The following is a 19,448-nucleotide window of genomic DNA, read 5'->3' on the forward strand; positions in this document are numbered from 1 at the left end:
GAACAGCATCAGGCTAACCATACACACTTCATATCCATTTCTGGAGTCTGCACAGTATTCGCAATCCAATTTTGTAAGTATAACTGTGCTTAATAAAATAACTCCTGTTACACACCAACAAATACTGTTTCTTTACAGTGATTACAACACAAAAGCATTTTTACACAAAACACACGCACACAATAACGGAAAATAACACAAAAAAGAGGAGACGGAAGAACATGACGCGTATAGAAGTATTTTAGCTTTCCTTCTGAAGACTGACAGAGAAGAGCAGCTTTGCACAGCGCCAAGTAAAGGAGGATACATTTTTAAAAGATTTGGTACCTGCCAGTGAAGCAGTTGTATACCGTATATAGTCCGAATGTTTTAAAATGCAGTGTGCCTGAGACTATAATGCGGATCAGTATTAGTATAAAAGGAGAAAAATATTTCTGTATGTGATTTCAAAATCAAGAAAGCTATTTCGGCTGATTATATACGTCGTTAGCAGTTATTATATAGGTATATTTAAAATACGAAGAGGCATGTTGTCTACTTGATAAGTTGGGAATGGATCGTAAACCTCGTTTTTGCACTAAATAGAGAACGTGAATGTTTATGTAGCGCCCCTGAACAATATTGCAGCCTTGAGTTGACAGCACAGAGGTACATTTGGCGTTTTAGGTTCTCAGGTAACAACATACGAAGATCGTTAAAGGTGCCAGTTGTTTCGGCTACACTGCGTTTTCCATGATTTGCATTGTAGGTGTAAAGAAGAGCTTCGTAGAAATACACGCCAAGAAACTGACATTCCGGAACTTATTGTAACACTTCTGATTCAAACGAAATGGCATTAAGACGTTGAACCAGTAAATGTATAGCAGAAAAAATAATATACTTAGTTATTTGTGTATTCAAAGGAGCTGATTAGCCTTTAACCACTGCGGTAAATTTTGGAGGCTGATATTACCATCACGTACGAGAACTGTTAAATCTTTTGAGGAGAAAAACACAGTTGTGTCGTCAGCGTATAACACAATTTCAGGAGTCTGAAGAATGTCAACAATATCCCTAATATAAAGAAGAAATAGTACCGGCACTAATACAACCCTTTGTGGAACACCAAAAGCGAGGTACCCAGCATCTGATATTACGTGGGAATATACGCATAATATCCAGCATCTACGTAATACGCGTAACACCCAGCATCTGATAATATGTGTATATGAATATCAAATACATTGTCATATGTCATGCGAAGAAATCACATGACCACAGGAAACATTACTCCAAGAAGAAAACACTTGAAACTCAGCAAGAAGATGACAAAGACGACGACGTAAGGCACGCGGCGCCAAGGTCATTGCCTGGGCTACGGCGATGAGCGCTCGAGAATCGAGATTAGAGCACGAGCTTGCTCTGGACGCGGGCCAATCGGAAGCGGCCAACGAGGGCGGCGGGCGGCAGAGGGGAGCCAGAGAAGAACTCCGAAGTGTGGAGAGTGACTGGGGGCTTGGCGGTCGGGCGACCGGACCCGTGCTGTGCCCCGAAAGGTCCTCCACAAACGCATTCCCAAGACACCTCCGCGCACAAGTCGTCACGCGGGGCCTCAGTGAAAGAACGCGACGCCCCAAGGCAGCTGCGTCGGCCACTACGCCACGGGAGCTGGGAGCGCGCTTGACTACCGCCGCCACATCACCTGGACGTTTCAAAACCGCAACACCACTACTGGGACGTGAGGTAGGAGAACCTCGTTCCGCAGCGAACCATCACTGTGTGCTCGCCCTGCATTCTCGGACCTTGACTGTTTCGCGTTTGTTGAACTCTCCCGTTTGCTATGCCGCATTCTCGTTATAATTTCTACCTTTTTCTTTGTTCCCTCTTATTATTTAGTGGTATCTGTTTGTTATGTGTGTCCTTATGTGAGTTCTGGGTATTATAAAACCTAGTCTCGTTTCCAAAGTTCTTCTCTTGTAATTATTGTCCCCCCGAACCTGACAATATGCAATGCGTACTTTTTGACGTTCGTTTGGTGGATGCAGATGTAAAGGAGAGCTTTTAATGAGCGAAGTATGTGCGGTTACTTTTCAGTGCAGCACATTCGGAGAAATAACCAAAATTTCAGTCACTTTCAATACAAACGTTTCGTTTATACTAAAAACGCTACCATAAATGGCATTGCATGTAAAAAAACATGGTGTTTTTCAAGAAAAGTTCAGCCTTCTAAATACCAGACTTCCTCCGGAGGGCCGGATTTTTTCTGGGGCAAGTCTACAAGTTGTAAACATGAACTGAAGAAACAGACAACCGATTTTTGCGGAGTGCATGCCCTAGAGTTCATATGAAAGCCAGTGAGGTAACCACAAGGAACGTATAAACAAATTGGCCGAAACAGTTTTAATTTGGCACTAAACTGCCTCAACTCTAAAAGGTGGCGTCCTGCAGTGTCGAAACGTGACGCTACTGCAGTACGTGGCTCGGTCCCTTGACGTGCAAACCTTGCAGCTACTTAAACGTTTATTTACTGATTAAAAACCTTTCATCACAAGTATTTGTATAAGTTTAGATTATTATCTTCTGTTTGCCGTTTTGAAGAGCGCCGCGAAACCATAATCGCCTGCAACGAACAGCTCAGTTTCGGTTTGGGAAACCTGGACCGGCTGTTGGCGTCGGAGCTATAACGGGAAAAAGGGACTGTCAGGGCCTGATTAAAAAATGCTTAAGGGAATAAGAAAGCCTAAAATTCATTATTTTTTTGGGAATGAGCCTACTCGTCACAAGCCCACTCGTCACAGGAAAACTCTTCACAGGCCAACTTGTCACGCCGGCCTTTTGGTACAGTGCCATCTTGAGATAGGAACTCTCGTTCTAGGTGCCTTTTCGTCGCATAGATTTCGCTGCACCCCGGCATGTAAACAAAGGCCTGGAAGCCCTGACCGGAAATTGGCCTTGAAAGCCAGTTCGAAGTTGGTTCCTACAATGGTAAATTCGTTACGGTTGTTTAGGAGGGCGTGGGGAGGTCTGTGCGACCAGCAGGTGTTCTTAAAGAGCTGCTTTTGAGTTCTTTGGGGGAAGGGGGGGAGGGGGGAGAAGTCAGCACGACGTGCACTTCTTCAAGTGCTGATCGTCAGGGTTGTTGAGGTGGTGTACTTCCGTGTTTTTGCACGTGTAACCTGTCTTTGCATACAACCCCCCGCCCCCCCTCCCCTTCAGTCTGCGAACTAAAAAATAAAAATTGGCGAAGCCTGCACTAACTCCCGCATGGCTTGGACCATCGCTAAGCTGGAGGATTTTTTTCTATGTAAACACTGAAGGACACACCGCCACGCATTGCATTAGATTCGAAATTGTTTATTTGTTTATTTGATTGATTGTGGGTGTTTAATGCACCGACGCTACACAGGCGATGTACGCGCCGTAGTGGAGGGCTGCGAATTCATTTTGACTACCTGGAGATCTTTAGTGTGCGTGCGCCGAAATCTCGAAGACACGGGCGTTTTCGCTTTTCGCCTCCATCAGAAAAGCGGCCGCCCCAATCGAACGTGCCTTTTTGGGCTCAACAGCACAACGTCTTATCCACGAAGCTTTGTTTACATTTTCTGCGTGCTATTTAATACACATTTGAATGCAATTATCGTTTTAATATAATTAACTCGGTATGGCGGCATATTCACCTAACTTCCTACGACAAAAACTTTGAAAGCAGGCATATTCACCTAACTTCCTACGACAAAAACTTTGAAAGCACACTGGCTCACCTACATCATTTTTGAGATAGCTTTAACATAGATTTAACGTTTCAAAACAAGCTCGTAATGCGAGTTTTCCGTGTGGCGAATATACCGGTGATACGAGAATTCCTTGTACGAAATGGCCTGTGACGAGTTGGCATTCCTGACCAGTTTACCTGTGACGAGTTGGCGTATGACGAGTGGACTTGTGACGACTGGGCCTAGACCCATTTTTTTTTTAGCTGAAGAAAAGTTTTTAAATACCGCTTTTCATCTCGCATACATACAAAGGTATCTTGCCTCGCTGCTCTGTGTCATGGTCGCCAGCATTAGTTTTGGCAGTAGGCGTACGGCTGGTACGTCTAAAAATTCCCATTTAAGAAGTTCTCGGGCGCTATTAGCAAAACCGTTTCGGGTCAAGGTGTTATAATGGTGCCCTTTCATTTCGGATAAAGAACATATACTCGACAAAAATCGGTTTTCTGTATGTTTAAAGCAACACAACCTGCTGTTTCCATAGGACGCCTTTTAGAAAAAAAAAATAATTTAGGCAATTACACCATTGACCTGAGCTGGAAAGAAATTGTCACAATGACAGTTCTTTTTAGAAAAGAAAGCAGCGCTACGCACGACGTAACAAAGTCTTTCTAAGTGACCAAGCCCTGTTTTTCAGCTGTTTGGCGCATTAATATAGCAAAATGGGTACACTGCTAGCATGAGGCAACGAAGCGACCGAAGGGCGAGAAATACCGCCTTTGTGGTTATTCCTGAATAAATTTGAGGCGCTAAACAACGGGGACGAGAACAAACACGTAGACACAGACGAGGCGCCACTTCCAACTAAACTTTATTAGTGAAAAACCCCAGGTTAAATACACTCTTATGACGTCATGAAAACGTCATGCCAACAATTTCTCTATCCTCGTCGGTCAGCGCTGTTCCTGTCGATTCGCAGTGGGCAGCCGGCTGTCCGGAATTCCCTTGCTCCTCCATGCTTGTACAGCTACTTCTCTCGAGTGTCAGCTGAAGGAGGCGTATGGAAAGCGTGAGCGGGTGAGCACCGCGGGCGCACTGCAGGCACTGTTGCAGCGGCGCCATCCGAGCAGGAGACGGGCTGCTGCGGCTGGCCGACGTGTCCGCCGTGCTGCTTCCGCTCTTGTTCGTGCTGGGGGCGCTGCCTCCGCTGGAAGCACTGGCGCTCTGGCTCCCGGAGTGGCTGCTCACGAACTTGCTGGCCGGCTCGGCAGCGCCCTCTTTCGTCAGGTCAGTTCCCCCGGGCGACTTTAACAGAACAGCCCAACTTTGGATATTGTTGTTATATATACCGCGGGTAAAATTCGAATGCCCTGGATGAGAACGCGCGCGCGCGCTACTCATCACACCTTGCTTGTTTCACACCTTGCTTGCATCAAGCGCTTGTTTCACACCCTGCGACTGGGGTACGAAAGCGACGCGATTTGTGCCGCTCAAGTCGCCCGGCCTCGCTCAAGTCGCTCTTGTCGTGGTCTCAATTACACTCTTTGGCAAAAAGGAATAAAAGTTCGTCCTTTGAGGGACTAACGGCCTTCAATTGCCAGAATCATTACTCCCTTTCAGGACTAAATGTGAGGGGACAAACGGTTAGTCCGCCACCCGGTTGGTCTGTTCCGATACTCCTCGAGGACGAACTGCTGAGAGTCGCACAAGAAAAAAGAAACGTCGGCACCAGCAGGAATCGAACCGCCAACGCTCGCAATTATACGGAAGCAATCCGACGCGCTACCACTACACCACGCCGCTTTGTTTTTCTTTTTTCTTTATTGCCTGGATTCGACAATTCACAACACATCACAGATCAACAGCGTAAATGATATACAACAAAAACGTGGTGAGGCGGCCCGACTTAGGGCTAGTGATGTCCTTTAAAACTCCTTCAATGACGTAAGCTGCTCTATCTTTGGCAGCCACACAGGCGAGACGTCTTGAGATTTAATTACCTCCACATAACGACCTACACTTTCTCTGCAGTACTGCTTTGCGGAACGGGCATTTACGTCGTTGTACAGTCTTGCTGTGCGTGAGCGCCATATGCTGTGGAGGCCCAGCGCCATGACTTAATCATAAGGCATTCCACCCTCTTTGTCTACGGAGAGATACCGTATGCCATGAGGGTTTAGCGGGAAGTCTTCGCAAAGTGTCCTCTGTAAAACATCCCAAAAATATACGCCCTCCCAACAATACAAAAAAAACATGGTCTATCGTCTCCGGAGATTTGCAGCTAAAGCAATCTGTCCCCCATGGCACAAAAAGCCCCCTTTCTTCCATAAAAATCCGGCCTAATAATGTTCCCGTGTGTAGACGAAAGAAAAAAGACTTTACTCCAGGCAGTACTTGCATTCTTTTCACCCTTTTGAGAACATCCTGGCCGGGTCCTCTACAGTACGTAGCTCTGTACAAGGGCATAGGGAAGACAACATCCACAATATCATTGTACAGGGTTTTCCGCTTCACTCTGCTTAAATAATCTTTAGAGAAACGTGAACTCAAAAAGTTCACACTCCCCACTACTTCTTTCAAAAACCCAAAAATACCCCCCGACAGACTCGGTGGTGACAACATAGTCAGGAAGTACCCTGCCCAGCCTTAGTTGACATACTGTTCGAAGAAAAGGGTCTCTTACATCCCTTAAAAAAAGAAATCTGTTGACCAGCTGGCGCACAAATAAATGCGCCAGCCTCAGTCCCCCATCTTTCCCTCTCCTAAACAGGTTGGTGCGGCTGCACCTCTCCCAGGTTGAGTCCCACCCAAAAACCGCAAACACCCAATGCAGCTTTTGCACATTCGCACGAGAGCAATGCTGTACCTGCATCACATACCACAATTTAAAAACGAAAAACAAGTTGTACACCGTTGCCCTAGCAGATGTTGACAAAAAAGCCCCCTTCCACTTATCCGCCTTTGCGCGAATCTCCTGGGTTTGTTCCCGCCAATACGGCTCACTCTCCCTATAGAACTGCAAAGGGGCACCGAGGTACTTCACTGGGGTCGTTACCCAGCTGACGTTGGCAAAAGTGCCGGGGCTTGACTGCCATTTGCCGTGCCAAAACCCTAGGCACTTTCCCCAATTGCACTAAATAGCTTTGTTATGTCCACTACTCTCATAATACTGAACTTGTCTTCCCAGAGAACAGCAATGTCGTCTGCATACGCCAAAAGCTTGACTTCTGACTCGTGAAGGCGGAACCCCCGTGTGTCAACATCTTTTAAAACTCGCAAACATAACGTCCCAATGTAAATGCAGAACAATAGTGGACTGAGCGGGCAGCCCTGGCGAACAGAGCGTTGCATGTTAATGGGCGCTCCCAATGTCTTGTTCACAATCAACCGCGTACTGCAATTCCGGTACGCGAGCGCCACCCCCTCCTTGATAACAGAACCAACATTAATATTATCCAGAATACTGAACAACAGTTTATGTGACACGCAGTCAAATGCCTTTTCAAGGTCGAACTGAAGCATAGCGACAGGCACTCGCGTGGCGTCACTACACTCAAGCACGCACCTAGCGTTATGAATGTTAGTGCATATGAACCGTCCTCGTATGCCGCATGTTTGATGAGCGCCTACTATTTCATTGTACTGTATTGTATGGTATTGTATTGTATTGTATTGTATTGTATGTATCACACCTTGTAGCCTATTGGCGAGAATTTTCATAAATACTTTATAATCTACATTGGTAAGCGAGATATGCCTATATCCTGTGCCTTTCTTAAGTTTTCCTATATCTTCTGTTTCTGGAATTAAAACTGTGTGAGCTGATCTACAGGACATTGGCAGAGAGTTCAAGTCATAAGCCTCGTTGAAAACCGCCGCTAACAACGGCGCTATTTCACTTTTAAATGCCTTGTAGAATGCCGCACTTAAACCATCTGGGCCGGGAGACTTCCCTGGGTTTAGATTGTCGATTGCGTCTTCTACTGGTTGTGATGTTACTGACGTTTCCAATCGTTCCTTCGTCTCATTGTCGAGCCTCGGCATCTAAAAATTCTTTCTTAAAGGTTTCAATGTTGACAGGCCGAAAAGAAAAGCACGTTTGATAATACTGGAAGAAAGCACGCTAGATGTGCTTATTGTCTCGAGATGTTATGCTGTTCCATTCTATTTCGGCTATATGATTTCGCCTAGCATGTGCTTTTTCGAGTCCCAAGGCCCTCTTAGTAGGCCGTTCACCGACTTTCGTTTGGTCAACTCTTGCACGTACGAGTGCTCCGTGATAGCGTTCCTCGTCAATAACCTCCAGTTTTTGTTTAATTTGCCTAAGGTCGTCTTTGAACACACCTGGTGCTGAGCTTTCTTGCTCCGTCAGCTTGTTCAATGTTGCTCGTAACGTCGTTTCCTTCATGTTTTGCTCATACTTCATGCAACTGGCCCGCTCAATAGCTTTAATTTTAATTGATTGCTTACCGAGCTCCCATACTTCCGAAAACGTATTGTGGCTCCCTTTTTCTATTTTGCTAAGCGGGTCCTTTATTCCTTCGCTGAAATTTTCGTCATAAATAATGGTCGCGTTTAGCTTCCACAACTCCCATGCAAAAGTGTTACGCCGTTTTTTGTACCCTCTTCTACATGCTACAAAACAAGACATGCTACAATTCCTGCTTGGACCTATGAAAGGTCTGCAGTGTGTACATAAATAAATAAAATAAAATAAATGATCAGTAAAGGACAGTGGCAAAACCATGTAGTTGCGGCATATGGGCTACATGTCTAACGATAAGTATATTCTGTCCAGTCGGGCATGGCTTGTGCCTTGAAAGTGGGTGTATTGCACACTTCTTCCACATTCCATGCATTCCGCTACATTCTCTAACCCCAATTCCGCAATCTGCCTACAGCACAACTCAGTGCTCGCAACCTTAAAAGGCCTGGTGCTTACCTTGACTCGGGCGGCTGATACGCAATTAGTCTCCTAATAGTACTATCTGCCTATCATTACAAAGGTGCTGTCGTACAAAGGCGAAAAAGGTGACCCGCCCGTCTTTTGAAGTCGGTGCGTAAATGCACACAATTCGCCACCGGTGACCACCAAAGGAAAAGTCGCAAACCACCAGTCTTTCTGACACACACGACGTTACGGTTTGGACGTTTGGACCTTTCGCACAAGAAGCACGCACCCCGCCGAAGTACCGACTGCATGGCTAACACACGCGTAGTACCTCGACGTGAAACGCCGCACCATCCTCTCAGTCTCTTCCTCCCCGTGAACTTTAGTTTCCTGAACTGCCAACACATCAACATCACGCTCCGTTAGCAATCGGTTCACTTGGCTTTGTTTCCTTTTCCCCGACAAAACCCTGACGTTGAGTGCAGCTACGTTCAGTGTGGGATCCTCAGGCATTTTAAATCGCTTAGAGGACGAGAGCGTGGCGCTTACATTTCACATACAACACAAAAATAACCACACGCTGCGTGTGATACAACACACACCGACATAAACATGGCAGCCGTGCCTCCGGCTATGATTTGTCATTTAATCATCACTTTAGAGAAATTAACGGCTCTAGAAAACCCAAACAATCTAGTACAGGCTACTGGACTCTCAGCCCCTCAACGAACTCCGTGACACTTCTGCAGAAACTGCCGGGCCGGTCGGGCATCCACGTCTCCATGAAGCCAGGCCATGCGCGCCCGTCATATGCTTGAAGTCCCGTCAGCATTATTAAATCTTAGGGGGCTCCTTCGTTATTGTCTGTGGGTAAACGCGGTATACCATGCGAGTTAAGTGTGAAGATTTTGTGTAAAGTTCGCTGCATAACATCCAAAATGAACCGCCATCCAACTATGTATAAAGACGGGGTCTATGTTATCCGGTTGTTTACAAATTGTGCAGTCAGTACCCCATTGTGTATCTATCCCCTTTACTGTTAACCATGCTTGCCCAGTAAGTGTCCCAGAATGAAGTTTGAAGAAACAATGACTTCACCCCCGGTTTTGCAGCCGTACGCTTATTAACTCTTTTCAGTACATCCTGCCCTGGGCCTTCTTTGTACAGTTCCGGTACCGGGAACAGGCTGTCGCAAACATCTTTATATAATTTTTTACGTGACACTGTACTCAAATAGTCCATCGAAAAGCGAGTTGACAGAAACCTGAGTGACATGACAACTTCTTGAAAATAGCCTGAAATCCTTCCCAGCATGTGCAAACTGGATACGACAAATTCAGACAGTGCTTCAGACAGCCGCACCTGGCAAACTGTTCGTTAAAAAGGATCGCTTGTATCGCGAAGAAAAAGGAACCTATTCACCAACTGGCGGACAAACAGGTGCGCCAACCCAAGACCACCCTCCTTGAAGCGTCGAAAAAGGTTATCTCTACTGCACCTTTCCCAAGTAGATGATCAGATAAACACAGCAAATACACGATGCATTTTCTGTACATTCAAACGCGAGCAATGCAGCACTTGCCTAACGTACCGCACTTTGGCAGTAAAAATAAATTACAAACAGTCACTTTATCAAACATTAATCAAAACCCTTTTCAACTTTTCTGCCCTGTCGCGTATGTCCTGCGTTCGGGCACGCCAATACGATTCGCTGACCTGGTAGCAGGCCAGTGGCATCACTAGATACTTAAAGGAGCCATGAAGAGAAAACAAAAGTTTGTTTTATTCGAAAGATTACGTGTTTCATAGTACCCCAAGCTCTTTCCCGGAAGCAAATGATGCTTTATTCACTGAGAAATAAGGCAATTTAAGCCAAAATTTTAAATCTCCCGCTAAAATTGCACATTCTGTGACGTGAACCATGGCGTCATACGAGCCGGTCCATGAAACAGATACTTAGTATGTCGACTCCATATAGCACCCACACGCGGGAGTCGACCGAGACGGCGGCCATTTTAAAAATACTAGTAAAACCTAGTGCACCCGCAGCCCTACTCTCGCCGAGGAGCCTGGGTTTGCATTTAACAACCTCACACCACTTGAACGCTCAATGCTTCTAAGTGCACGAGCGGCAAGAGTTGTGGGATACGCGGTGGACGGGAAAGCGACCATTTCGCGATAGCCACAACAGACGAACGCCCTGCCGTCGGCACCGCTGCCTCGTCAGCCCCGTCGCGACGGACGAATACAGACTGGTACGTATGTGCCGTATTTTTATTACGGTTAATAATAGTTCAATTTCAGTAGCAGTATCGCTTATGCCAGTTGGCCGGTGTCGTGTATGGAAAGCCGTTCGTGCGAGCTCTCTGCTTCGACCAGAAAGATACGAGCGTCAATGCGCGGTGTTTACAGCATTTTTTTCCCTCAAGGTCAGAGCGCTTTGACCAGGAGTGAGCTAACGCAAGGGTCCCTGCCGTAATCACTTCCTCGGAAATGAAGCGAGCACAATCGTACTTCCTTTAGCTCTCTTTCTCCTCCATTTGCAAAGTTCACAAAACGTAGCCACTTGCTTCGCCGAGGTTCGTCGTTGGGCAGCACATGAAAGGAAATCTCCTCACCTGGGATGTCGCACTCCCTCGACGATTTGCCCGTACTACATGGGCATTTCAAAACATACCAACGAAATTTCATTGTAAAGTACTCGAACAAACTGAAGTTTTAAGTGGTTGTAATCTGGAAACAAGCTCCTAACAATAGCAGCAAGCCAACACCATTCCGAAACTGCGACGACTGTCACTATCTCGTCGCTGCTTGCTGTTCCTTACTCCCCTCGTTTCTATTTTTACCTTTGCTGGTTGGCGATATGACGGCCAACCTCCTCTGAAGGGATTACGATACCAAGCAAGGTCGCGGCTGTGCGTGCTGGGACGGTTCGTTGGCCCCGAAGAGCCTCGAACCCGAAAATGCGTCTGCGCGACAGCGAGATGTCGAGCTCGGCCGGCGGTAGTTTCGTACGCATTGGCGCACACGCTTGCGTGTTCGTTCCGAACTTCAACCGTTTACTCCACCGTTCTTTGTCATAAAAAGAATGTACAGTATGTTTCACGGGCATTTAGCTCGCTATGCAAACTGTAAGCCCTGCCTAACATGCGTTTGCTTTTGGCGGCCTCCGCCAATCGCAGAGCATTCTCGAGTGACATAATAGGTTCTGTTGCGGAAAATGAGCTGGTGGGTCGCACGGTCATTTCCTTTTTTCCTAATTATGTAGCTTATTTGAGCGAAGTTTGCATTATAAGTGGTGTCGTTATGGTTCTAACGAGGCAATCTTTCGAATGAACCAAACTTGTGTTTTCTCTTCGTGGCTCCTTTAACGGGACCGGTTTCCCTGCTCTCGTTGGCAAAAAATTCCGGTGTTCAAGACCAGTCTTCTCCATTCCAAAAACCCAAACATTTCCCCCAGTTTCGCCCACTTTTCGCCTCCATCAGAACAGCGGCCGCCGCGGCCGGGAATCGAACCCGCAACCTCGTGCTCACCAGCACAACGCCTTACCCACGGAGCCACCGCGGCGGGTCAGCATTCACTGTGAACCGGGCTTAAAGGGACACTTGGAGTGAATTTGTCAAACTTCTGCTTGCGTTTGCATTGCATAGACTGGCGGAAATAAACACACTTTTCATTGTTTAACTAGTCAGTAAAGCAGTGTACAGTTTATAAAGCATGAAATAATAAATTCGCCATGCGATATTCACGGCGGCCGCAACAACTACAGCAGTGAGGCGTATTCGTCTTGCGATGGAATTGGACAATAAGCAAGGTTTAAAAGTTCATGCATGCGCACTTACTTATGTGTCAATGTTTTCCGTTCCGTTCCGTGCAACGGTTCCGTGCAACAACATGGTTCGCGTACGAAGTCATCGTTGGTTGGCATGGAGGAAAGAAAAATTTCATTCCCCGTATCTCAGAAAGTTGCGCAGCGCGCTTCGGCCATGTTGTCGGCTATAGAATGGGTCAGATAATCCGTCCAGCACCGCTTAGAATGGTAGCGTCTATTAGCCGTAGTGTACATAGTGGCTGAACGCCTCGCGCGTCATTGGAGACGGTAAACGGTGAAGCTCTTCGCCCCCATCTTTGGAATGTCCCTGGCTCCTGCCTGTGTCGCAAGAGGCGTAATCGCACCAAGCCTATGTCGACACCACACCAACCAGAACTCGCCAGCGTTACAGTGTCATTCTGCACGAAGACAGCCAACTCGCTCGCGGTGAAGTAAAACTTGCAGCGCAAAATGGCGAAAGCAGTATAGAAAGCATTACCTCAATAAAAAGAAATCAGCTGAAAAAACAGATTCCATTGGGGGTCCTGCTCATGGCGAAGACTACATCCAGTGCGTCTGGTGGAATGGGAAGCCCCATTCGGGAGGCATTCGAATTTTATTCCCAGGAATTTGAACTTTAAGCCCGCGGATCGAACGCCAAACTTTTACGCATTCCCACTGCTGGCATGGTCGGGAAGTGCGATTCCACTGCCGCAACATCTCAACGTAGAAACAACCTCACGATTGCTGGATCGAGTGAAATGCGAATCTAACAAAGAGATGGCGTTATGAAACGCATTGGGAACTGCTAATGTCGGGGAATTGTAGCACCTTGCTGATTCCGCATGCTTACTGTAAAATCTGCACAATCATCATCACGTTGTAGTGGCTTGCTCTTGTGCGACGCCAGAGAATGAATGGATTGTTTGGTTACTTCTCTTGTCTAGAAGAGGAGCACTGCAGGTTGTTGTATATAGGAAGAGAGGGCAGGGCAGGGCAGCAGACGGGCACCCGCTATAAATGGCACGCGCCGCGCCAAAATGGGCTAATAAGGCCCCTCGAGTATGTCTCAGTGCACAGCTTCGTTGCATAAATGTTGAAAACTACTATTGTTGTGCCGATGCAGATCAAATGCGGAGAAGGGCAGAATGCGTGTCAGTTGCACATGGAGTCACAATATGCGCACATTCGAGGGGCCGTGGCGCCACCTCGGCGTCTGGAGGAAATTAGGTGGCCAGTGTTCTTGCCACTAACAGCTTAGAGTTCTACCTGCTCATCCCCAGCCTCCTGCGCACAGATCTCACCATATCGGTGACCACTGCTACGGGGACTCGCCGCCGGGCGGCCACCTTGAAGTGGCGCGAGTATGACGCCAACTTCACCGCGGCAGACAAACGCATCACACTCCTCACATCTTTGAGGACCATCGCCGATTGCAAGAAATATTTAACAACGCGTCCGGTGCCCCCGATATATACCACAAATGGCTGAGTGGAGGAGGAAGAGATCTGCTTGTTTCCTTTTCAACAGCCTCTCATGTGTTACCTGGCTATGATCATCACATCATTGCCATTACGCTGCTGTAGCTCACTCACGAGCGCGTCGTCCGTACCTTGTTCACTCGCAATCCTTAGCCTTGCAGAGCACTGAGTAGAGCTGCTGTCGTCCAGCGTGTACAGTAACGCAGCGTCACGAAACAGCGTAGTTTGTCATTATTCGTTCGAAAGTCGCCACATCTTGCACATTGACCTCATTACACTTGTTGATTGTCTTGTCACTAACTTAACATTACCTGTTCAATGGGCGACATGTTTAGGACCGCTCTCGTTACCCGAACACAAGTTGGCACATTCTTCCGTGTATGTCTGTGCGGCTCATTCATTGCTGTAAACAATGCATGCTGCGAACCATTAGCGGACCTGTGTCGGAGCAGTAGCGTTTGGTCTTAACATGAAATTGTTTTATGCCGGAGTACACGAAGATTGCACTGACGTCATATCCGTCACGGAAATGACGCCAGCGCAACGAACACAGGAGATACAGAAGAAAAAGTTTCATTGACGCTGACGGTGCTGCCGTCTAGGAGAGGTGAAGCGAAGTGTTGCAACATGACGCCAACGAGCGCCGACAGTTGCCCCCTCGATCGGCACTGTAAGCTGAGTCGTGTTTTAGTGCGATAGCGCCGTGCAAGAAGCCGCAAAAAGGCAACGACGCTGACGGACGAATGACGTGAACGCGACTGACTTGGAGCAAAGAGAAACGCCAGCGGAACGTTTGCGCGTTCACGGTTCAAGCTACAAACTCTGCCTCTCGCCTTCCACAAGATGATTTCATCGCAGCGCAACCGTCTTCCGTACACGCCACGGAGCCGGACCGAAATGGTCGCACCTTTGCACAAGCGACCCACCAGCAGGACATCGATCAACAAGCACACCCAAATGCACCCGCCGACCCGCATGCTCCTTTCGCTGCAGATTTCGTAGCACATTTCACTGACGTGTTTTACCGCTTCCAATGACAGAGGAATCAACCACAGTTTTTTTGAAATTAGCGCATGCCCTTACATGACGAGGGTCCACTTGGGAACATTTACCGCAAACCTTTGAAAGGAACAACCACGAAATTGGGTACAAGTAACATGATATCTTGTGGTGCCCCTTCCAAAAAAGCAATAGAAATCGGGGTGAGCATCAAGCTGCAATACGCAACGGAAAGCCCCGTTTATTTTACCTTCCAATCATCCTTTCTCAGCTGCTTATCATCATCGTCGTTACTTGAGGTAGCTCTGGTTCGGACTGCTGGCCGGTTAATTAAACAAAGTTGCCGCTGCCGCCTTTTGCTGCTCCAGTGGTAGAGGTTTAGTAGGCGTTCCCCTCTGGTGGAGCGTTGTTTGCGCGTCCTTTTCGGCCATCCTTTCAGCCAGCGCCCACTGTCCTGTCGCAGGACATGCTCCAACCTGTGCCTCTCCTCGGGTATGGTGGCTGTTGACTGGCTGGCGACGAACCGACTGCTCGCTGCCGAACTGCTCTGCCTTGGCGCCGTCCTTGGATCCATCAACCTGGGTGCGCAAATGTGCCAAGCCGTCCACGGTGCTGGCCGAGGGCAGCACAAAAAGAGGTTGAACGAAAGCTATGAAATACTTCAGGTAGTGAGGGGAATATTGGGCCTCCTCGATTACCAGTCCCGGATCGTCCGCGGACTGCCCGAGACGTGATCCGGCGCTGGATTTCCCCATGTATTCCTATGGGACTTTGGGTACGAACAGAGTCCTCGGACTGCCCGCGGACCGTCCAGGACTGGTAAATCGAGGATGGCCATTGATGCAAACTAGCGCTATCAAAATCGGGGCGGTGACGCACTAATGATATCCGCGCAGTTTGACTCAGTCACGCCTGCAAAAAGCAGATAGTGCATGTCATAACAGATAAAATACTGCTACATTCCTACATCATTCTGTGGTACGAGCATATTCATTGCACTCCTTCCGTGCGAGCAACCAATTAGAGACAGCACTTCTTGAGTTTAACCCACTAAAAATACACCTGTGTACACTGACACTCGACGTACTTGCGGCCCGCAGGAGTAAAAACACTAAGATAATTCTCAATATCCTCGGGAGAGCGCAGCGGTTTGAGATAGCTGGCGAGGCAGTAAAAGTGGTAAGCGAATATATCTACTTAGGCCAAGTACTGACCCTGGATCCCACCCATGAGGCATATATAATTAGAAGGATAAAAATGGGATGGAGTACATTCGGTAGGCATTCTCAGATAAGGGATAGCAGCCTACCATTGTCGCTGAAGAAGAAAGTGTATGACAGCTGCATTTTACTGGTACTCACCAACCGGGCAGAAACTTGGAGGCTCACTGAAAGGGTTCAACTTAAATTGAGGACGACTCAGACAGCAATGAAACGGGAAATGATAGGGGCCACATTAAGGGACAAGAAGAGAGCGGAGTGGGTCAGGGAACAAACGCGTGTTAAGGACATATTAGTAGAAAGTAAGAAGAAAAAATGGATGTGGGCGGGGCATGTAATGCGAAGGCAAGATAACCGTTGGTTATTAAGGATAACAGAGTGGATCCTTAGAGAGGGCAAGCGTGGCAGGGGGCAGCAGAAGGTTAGATGGGTAGATGAGATAAAGAATTTTGCGGGGATAAATTGGTCGCACTCAGCACAGGACCGGTCTATTTGGAGATCTGGGAGAGGCCTCTTCCCTGCTGCTGCTGCTGATGATGTGTCAGCCTGGTAGTGCACTTCTTCACATTAGATGCGGCGCACATCCGTTCATCTGAGTTGTATTTAATTCTTTCACTCTAATTTGGATCCTCAAAACAAGACATCTTCACACCTGATGCATTTAGTCTGATCTATAATCACATACAGTGTCCCAGGAACTGCAAACATTTAAAAATTGTTCTTCGAAAAGCTTTCTAGTAAATACACACTGCCAGCGACAGAGAACTGTTGTGAGGCAAGCAACTAAAAATCATACATAGGCGCCTGCGGTCAACCTACAGACAATCGAGAAAATCGTCCATGACAACCTTGGAAATTTTCTCATACGAAATAATGCGAAGAAGAGGCGTGATCATTACAGAAAATATTTGGTAAATTAGCGGTGCGCCAACATGCGGAATTTCTGAGTCATTGGGGATCGTTGGTGCAGCTAGTCTGTGGAGCACCTAAAAACGATTTTATGTCTGTACAAGGACAAATAAATCGCCGGTTTGGGGATATCTCGGAGGATGTTTACATCGGCGTAAACCAGCGAACCCGCGAGAGAACTTTTCAGCCGATACATTTACATAGTAGAAAGATCAGGAAATTGCAATTATCTTGGAAGCGTTGCGAGGGCCCAACTTAAATGGAGTCAGGTGCAGAGCAAGTACGGCCTTACGCCAGTGACGTTTATCTGTGTGGCGCTCACTTTACTGTTCGGGCTGTATCGCAACTGCGATACAGCCCAAACAGGCCTCTTAGTTTCTGGCCATGTACGCGCACGCACTTGTAGTTCTACCTGACCGCCAGTAAATCACACATTAAACCTACCGGACCTTCGGTCTGCTTGACAGGTTTCTTAGAACATTGATGAGGACATTTCTCCTGGCTTCATGGTTTCAATTTTAACATGGTTTCAGTTGCCCACGCCCCTTCATTTCTTGCCCAAAAGCATAAGAAGGGAGGAAAACTGCGCATGACAGTCGCATGGTTAACGAGGTGCTTGAAGTTGGATTGAAAGTTGGATTCAAGGTGTTGGATTGAAAATCAAACGTTTGTCAAGATTTAAGACTTTACCAATTATGTGCGAAGACAAAACTCTCTCACCCACGCTTTCCATGCCACCTACGCCAGAATTTATTTGGAAATTTGTTTTTCCGAGAAAGATGGTGTGATCGGTGCGATGTTATGCTTGCCCTGAAAAACCTGCCATTTCTTTAATTAAGAAACGCCCCCCGTGTCATCATCAAATCCTCCGAACTGCGTTATTATTTTGTAGTCTAATGAATGGTGCCGGGTAGTCTTGTTTTGTTGAGGTCGAAATGAGAACTTTTGTTGTTATACGCAAACTTACAAAAAATGCACAGGACGTGGCCCTTACATCTAGAGAACCTTGGCGTTACCCTACCAGCTGTGGTTCACCCAATTATTGCGCCTCGATGGGATACGTAGTTTTGCTGTACACACGCAGGTTCACTACCTGGCAGCGGCCATATTAATACCAATATGACGAGTGTTCGGTGGGTGGCATATATACATAACCGTGGGAATTGAGTATAAAGCATTACAGAACGTCTCGCCTCATGACTACGACGTTGCGAGCGGGGAGTGAGGCGAAACTTGAAAATTGCGGTATTCTTCCTTGCCTTGCAGTTCTTCCTGCTACAGAGTCGGCCCTGAAATTTGCTCGCCTGCAGTGGTTGCAGCTGACCCATTTGGAAGACGTACTAAAAGCCTGATCGCCTGACCGCAGGAGAAGCCAGTCGTCACCTGCGGTGCCCCGGCCAAGGCGGAGCCATCCGGTGCCGCAGCTTCTTCTTGCAGACCTGCGTGGGCGTGGGAGCTCTGGGCATGGCCGGGCTCGCCGACGCCTGGCGGCCCGACCGTTGGGCGCTGTGAGAGCGCTTCGTCCGTGCAGTAACAAGTGCACTCATCGTTTCAGGGAACGAAGCCAATGGTCGCTTCAAGATGCCTTCATAGGTCGGAAGTTATAGCGGTGCCGTCGGTATGTTTTAGCCGTTATAAAGACAGCGAGAACAGAGGCAGGCCATACCATGAGCTGATTGGCGGTAAGATGTTTGAGTGGCGCCCACTGGCTGTGATGTCAGCTTAGGGACTCGCGCCGCTGTCGTCCGCTACACTCCCGCCGCTGCTACACTCACGCCGCTGTCTTCCGCTTGTGAGGGGCAGCAGTGCCTGTGCTAGAAATGCCCGCTTTTAATGCTTTGGTGCGTTCAAAGCGTATTTCAAGTAATACAGTTAATTTGCCAGCTTCTGCCACATCTAAATAATTTCAAGCTATATCTCGCACAAGTTTGCAACAGTCGAGGATTGAGAGAACAACTTTATTAGAGCATCGCTCAGGAGATCGCGTGTAACTCGTCATTTCTAGCTTATTTGGGAGGTTCAGTGCTCAGAGCTCCTCAATAAGTATTCAAAATGCGAAGGCTGCTTATAGTTTCTTTGAGATGCTCTTATTAAGACTCAACAGTCTAATGCTAAGTACCAAGCAGCGGGCCCCTACACGCGCATCGCACAGCAGGAAATAAAACGGCTGTCCTTTATCTCTTTCGTTGTTGTTGTCTCGTATTCGATGAAAGTTTTTTTTTCTGTGCCCAGAGCGTTATTTGTCTGCCCCATCACAAACGTCTTATTAGGAGATTTGTGAATGTTTGGGAGGCTCACAAAGTTAGTGTGGATATTTTCTTCGAACTGTACGGCATACATTCCCGTATTCAAAAATTGGCTTTCCTTATGGTTGCGTACAAGAAGGTGCATATCCGCAGTGTGCGTTGCTTATTAACATGCAAACGAAATGAAAAGGTTTGTGCTAT

The 19,448-nt window shown here is 47.4% G+C and overlaps 1 protein-coding gene across 1 annotated transcript in view; it reads left to right on the plus strand.

Moving 5' to 3' along the window:
* The window catches only part of LOC144168770 (pecanex-like protein 4), a 473,206-nt gene that overhangs the window by 142,995 nt on the left and 310,763 nt on the right, over positions 1 to 19,448 (plus strand). The window contains exons 5-7 of the mRNA XM_077697735.1: positions 4,803 to 4,976; positions 15,336 to 15,454; positions 18,368 to 18,509. Coding sequence (XP_077553861.1) covers positions 4,803 to 4,976; positions 15,336 to 15,454; positions 18,368 to 18,509 — 435 coding nt within the window. The remainder of the gene's footprint in view (positions 1 to 4,802; positions 4,977 to 15,335; positions 15,455 to 18,367; positions 18,510 to 19,448) is intronic.

The sequence above is a fragment of the Haemaphysalis longicornis genome, unplaced genomic scaffold, assembly GCF_048455015.1.
Source record: "Haemaphysalis longicornis isolate Haplotype H1 unplaced genomic scaffold, Haemaphysalis longicornis Haplotype H1 scaffold_2, whole genome shotgun sequence".
NCBI lineage: Eukaryota > Metazoa > Arthropoda > Arachnida > Ixodida > Ixodidae > Haemaphysalis > Haemaphysalis longicornis.